This window comes from Arachis ipaensis, chromosome B05, assembly GCF_000816755.2.
Source record: "Arachis ipaensis cultivar K30076 chromosome B05, Araip1.1, whole genome shotgun sequence".
NCBI lineage: Eukaryota > Viridiplantae > Streptophyta > Magnoliopsida > Fabales > Fabaceae > Arachis > Arachis ipaensis.
Genome location: NC_029789.2, coordinates 146,275,039 through 146,280,357, shown reverse-complemented (window position 1 = coordinate 146,280,357; position 5,319 = coordinate 146,275,039). Strand labels below are relative to the sequence as shown.

General features: G+C 37.6%; 2 protein-coding genes across 2 annotated transcripts; both read right to left on the bottom strand.

The window, feature by feature from the left end:
- On the bottom strand, positions 98-2,175 carry LOC107644775 (protein DETOXIFICATION 49-like). Its single transcript, XM_016348703.2, has one exon. The coding sequence runs from the start codon at positions 2,062-2,064 to the stop codon at positions 409-411; it is 1,656 nt and encodes a 551-aa protein (XP_016204189.1). The 5' UTR covers positions 2,065-2,175; the 3' UTR covers positions 98-408.
- LOC107644774 (protein DETOXIFICATION 49-like) lies at positions 2,067-3,710 on the bottom strand. The gene is made up of 2 exons (XM_016348702.2): positions 2,189-3,710; positions 2,067-2,088 (listed from the first exon to the last, which is right to left on the bottom strand). The coding sequence occupies exons 1-2, from the start codon at positions 3,613-3,615 to the stop codon at positions 2,067-2,069; spliced, it is 1,449 nt and encodes a 482-aa protein (XP_016204188.2). The 5' UTR covers positions 3,616-3,710.

The following is a 5,319-nucleotide window of genomic DNA, read 5'->3' as shown; positions in this document are numbered from 1 at the left end:
AGTATTAACATTGATATGGCCGGATAATTAAGGAAGGAATGGAAGAAAAAAGAGAGAATAGTTGTTACAATGAGAATCATTGTTTAATTATGTCTGAGAACATTTTAGTTTGAAGTAACAATGTGTTATTAAAATTTCCCAACCCAACTTAAAAAAGAAAAAAGTTTAAAATAAAGAAAAAGAAAAGAAAAAAAAGTCATCCTCTGTCTCTAGTCTCTGCCTCCTGCCCTTCCCCTATACAGCTAAAGACAAATTCCCCAAATATTTTTTTTTTTTTATCTTTTTCAGAATCTCTCACAAGAACCAAGCCATTGAGTTTGAAGATATGTTTAGATCTTAGTGAGCTAAATTGGTGTGGAACACCCTTAAATTCTATGTACCAAAAAAAGAAAGATAAAGGAAAACTAATTAAACCCAATAAGAGTGTTGGTGTTCATCTGAATTATTAGATGAGAAAGAATCTTCCTTGCTTTGAGGTTTGGGTAACTTGTTGTCTGCATCATAATGATGATGATAAACATCTTTGTTCTTATCATCATCATCATTGCAAACTCCTCCAACAGATGCTGATGAAGCTGTTAATTTCTTAGCCCTTTGAGCTTCTAAATCCCAATCAGTTCTAAGAAGAACAACCAACATGGACACAGCACAAGAGCCTTGAGCAGCAAGTAGGCCAAGCCACAAACCTTGAAAATCAAAGCCAGCAAAGAAGCCTAACCAAATTGCCACAGGCATTCCCACAAGATAGAAGCAACCTAAGTTGATGTTAGCACCTGTTTTAGGCCTTGCTGTCCCTCTAAGAACACCACAACCTGTGGTTTGAGGACAGTTACCAAGTTCACAAAGACCTATAATTGGTAACACCATTGATGTCAATGCTATAATCTCTTTGTCCCTTGTGAACATGCTTGCCCACATGTTCCTAACAGTTAGAGCAAAAGCCAGTGCTGATACACCAGAAATGAAGCTGCAAGAGAGTCCTACAATGGCCGAAAGTTTCGCCTTTGAAGGCTCTTGTGCTCCTAGCTTGTTCCCTACCCTTGTGGAAACACTGAAGCTCAGAGAAGATGGGAAAATGTAGAGCAGCGATGTTGTTTGGATGAGAATCCCCATTGAAGCTACGGTTGCTCTTGGATTCAATAACAGACCACACAGCAAGATCATGATCTCGTACCACCACCATTCAAGGCACACAGAAATGCAGCTTGGGATTGCCAAATTCAAGAGCTGCTTCCATTTTGTGAAGCACTCAGAAGAGAATCCACCCCATGTCTTGGAGTGAGTTCCTGAGAAGACTATATAGAGAAGCAAAGAAACAACAAGGTTGAAATTTGTCCACACCCCACTAAGCGCAACGCCTTTGATTCCAAGGTTGAGGTGAGAAACAAGGAGATAGTTGATTGGTATGTGGAGGAGAATTGAGAAAGAGGCACAGAGTGTTAGAGGCAGAGTAATGGACTGTGTTCTGAGATAAATCCTCAAAGGGTGAAGAAAAGACTGTGCTATGAGGTCAGGGATTGAGAATAGAAGATATGATTGTGCTTCTATGGCTATGGCCTCATCTTGGTTACAAAGAAGAAGGATTTGCTTCATGTGGAGCCAGAGGAGTGATATTGGGATTGAAGTCAAGAGAAGCAAGAGAATGGTTCTTTGTAAGGATAGGCCTAAAAGGCTGAATTTCTTGGCACCAAAGGCTTGTCCACAGATGGGTTCCATTCCCACGGCTAGGCCGGAGAGGATCGAGTAGCCGGTGATGTTGGCGAAGCCCAGTGCTAGTGAGCCTCCTGCTAAGGCTAGCTCCCCAAGTTGTCCTAAGAACAGCATGGAGATCATTGAACGGCAATACAGTAATAGCCCTGTCAGTATCATTGGGAATGCTATCTTTGATATTGATATTAATTCCTTTAATGACTCTGAGATGTTACTATTATCTGATTGAGATTCTTCTTCTTCTTCTTCTGCTGCTCCTCCTTTGGAGATCAATGGTAGTGTCAATGTGTTGGTGTTCATGTTTGGAGAGTTGAGATTGCAATTTAGGTCATGAGATGTTGTTACCTGACACATAGTTATACTTTTCTTTCTTGTTTCCTTTGTGAATGTGTGTAAAAGTGGGAAAAGAACGCTTTTTTGTTGGGGGGTGGGAACAAAGAAAAAGTGAGTTTTTTTTTTTTTTGAAAGAACAACCAACATGGACACAGCACAAGAGCCTTGAGCAGCAAGTAGGCCAAGCCACAAACCTTGAAAATCAAAGCCAGCAAAGAAGCCTAACCAAATTGCCACAGGCATTCCCACAAGATAGAAGCAACCTAAGTTGATGTTAGCACCTGTTTTAGGCCTTGCTGTCCCTCTAAGAACACCACAACCTGTGGTTTGAGGACAGTTACCAAGTTCACAAAGACCTATAATTGGTAACACCATTGATGTCAATGCTATAATCTCTTTGTCCCTTGTGAACATGCTTGCCCACATGTTCCTAACAGTTAGAGCAAAAGCCAGTGCTGATACACCAGAAATGAAGCTGCAAGAGAGTCCTACAATGGCCGAAAGTTTCGCCTTTGAAGGCTCTTGTGCTCCTAGCTTGTTCCCTACCCTTGTGGAAACACTGAAGCTCAGAGAAGATGGGAAAATGTAGAGCAGCGATGTTGTTTGGATGAGAATCCCCATTGAAGCTACGGTTGCTCTTGGATTCAATAACAGACCACACAGCAAGATCATGATCTCGTACCACCACCATTCAAGGCACACAGAAATGCAGCTTGGGATTGCCAAATTCAAGAGCTGCTTCCATTTTGTGAAGCACTCAGAAGAGAATCCACCCCATGTCTTGGAGTGAGTTCCTGAGAAGACTATATAGAGAAGCAAAGAAACAACAAGGTTGAAATTTGTCCACACCCCACTAAGCGCAACGCCTTTGATTCCAAGGTTGAGGTGAGAAACAAGGAGATAGTTGATTGGTATGTGGAGGAGAATTGAGAAAGAGGCACAGAGTGTTAGAGGCAGAGTAATGGACTGTGTTCTGAGATAAATCCTCAAAGGGTGAAGAAAAGACTGTGCTATGAGGTCAGGGATTGAGAATAGAAGATATGATTGTGCTTCTATGGCTATGGCCTCATCTTGGTTACAAAGAAGAAGGATTTGCTTCATGTGGAGCCAGAGGAGTGATATTGGGATTGAAGTCAAGAGAAGCAAGAGAATGGTTCTTTGTAAGGATAGGCCTAAAAGGCTGAATTTCTTGGCACCAAAGGCTTGTCCACAGATGGGTTCCATTCCCACGGCTAGGCCGGAGAGGATCGAGTAGCCGGTGATGTTGGCGAAGCCCAGTGCTAGTGAGCCTCCTGCTAAGGCTAGCTCCCCAAGTTGTCCTAAGAACAGCATGGAGATCATTGAACGGCAATACAGTAATAGCCCTGTCAGTATCATTGGGAATGCTATCTTTGATATTGATATTAATTCCTTTAATGACTCTGAGATGTTACTATTATCTGATTGAGATTCTTCTTCTTCTTCTTCTGCTGCTCCTCCTTTGGAGATCAATGGTAGTGTCAATGTGTTGGTGTTCATGTTTGGAGAGTTGAGATTGCAATTTAGGTCATGAGATGTTGTTACCTGACACATAGTTATACTCTTGTTTCTTGTTTCCTGTGTGAATGTGTGTAAAAGTGGGAAAAGAACGCTTTTTTGTTGGGGGGTGGGAACAAAGAAAAAGTGAGTTTTTTTTTTTTGNATTCTTTGTGGGGGGTTTTATATAGAGGGGCTTTTTGGACTCTTTCACCTCACTTCAACTCTCTTATACATATAAAAGATCCTATATTTGTATTTAAATACATATATTATTCTGTACTGATTTTTAATACAGTATATTATGTTATTTAAAACTTATCTGTTGCTAAAATAAATTGATTCTTTCTTAAATTAGAACCGGATCCTAATTACTCTGATCTTTAGAATTATATATAAAATAAATCATAGTTTAACTGTTGGAATAGCTATTTAAGCAATTACAAATCCACACTATACACTGGTAAAGAGTATTTAAGCAATTCTTTTGTTTCCCCTTTTGGAAGGGCTAAAACGTCAACAATTATACAGATATAATGAAGGGGTGTAGTGTAATATCCACTGAATAAGAGAGGTAGTAATACTAATTAATAATAAGATTAATTATAAATTATATATTTTATTTTATTTAATAGTATAATTACTTATGAAGTGACTAAAATATGAGGGAGAGGGACAATATTATTAAAGTGGTAGAAACTGTAGACAAGGGTGTTGGAGTGTTTTCTCATTTATGTTGTATTAAAGGGCCATGTTAAACACAAAGACAAAGGTTGTCCTTGAACAGTTATTCAAGGACTGAGTTTTGTAAGTTAACCAAAAAGCCAAGAAGCCCATTAGACACCATCAATGTTCATCACAACCTTTAGCTTATGATATATATATTATTTTTTATTGAATTTTTTTTTTGCTTCTTGCCAACCAACATTATTATTTGTCTCACACATACCTGGGCATGGTTGAGAGTTGAGACTATTGGGACATGGTCACTTATTATCTATAATATGTTTGTTCAACAAATTAAAACAAAAAAAAAAAAGAGTTTGTGTAACTCTTTATTTTATTGTTTTTATTCCTTCTATATTTATTATAAAATATAGTGTGACTCTTCGAGTGAATACTCCACTCGACCCCTGACAATTACCTCGAAAGGACAACGAGACCAAAAAAAAAAAAAAAACACTCAATCCGACTCCTAAATTTTTTTTTGGGACTGATTAGTTTCTGTGCTAAAAAAATAACATTAACTTTTTTTTGGCACAAGAACCTCATTGTCCTTTCGAAGTAATTGTCAGAAGTTGGGTTGGTTTTTTTTTTTATCAAAAACCTCGTTGTCTTTTGAAATAATTGTCAGGGACTGTTTTAAATTTTTCTCGCAACTTCTTATTTAATAAGTGTATACGAAAGAATGAATAAAAAAATAAGTCAGTTTATATCACTAATAAGTAATAATCTTATTAGATTAATTAAGAACGTAGTTTCTAAAAAAATAGTGTGTTCTTTGTTTTGTACTTAGCTATTAGGATTAATCTCCAACCGACCCTCTTCACTCTTGTCCACAACACTCTACTACCTTCTTTTTCTCCAAATTAAATTTACGGATAAACTACAGGCATATATTTGGTTTATTCCAATGTGTGATGAAAATAAAAGACTAATATAATAACTATTAGTTTTTGAATTTTACACTCTATATATAATATATTATTGTATTCGGTAAGTTTCTCAAAATAAAAATATACATGATCAAGATTTATGTCG

What these genes read in the sequence shown, in the direction of transcription:
- LOC107644775 (XM_016348703.2), bottom strand. Translation starts at nt 2,064, where the DNA reads ATGTGTCAGGTAACAACATCTCATGACCTAAATTGCAATCTCAACTCT.
- LOC107644774 (XM_016348702.2), bottom strand. Translation starts at nt 3,615, where the DNA reads ATGTGTCAGGTAACAACATCTCATGACCTAAATTGCAATCTCAACTCT. An exon ending in GGCTCTTGTGCTGTGTCCAT is followed by an intron (nt 2,089 to 2,188) that starts GTTGGTTGTTCT and finishes ACATTCACAAAG; the next exon opens with GAAACAAGAAAGAAAAGTAT.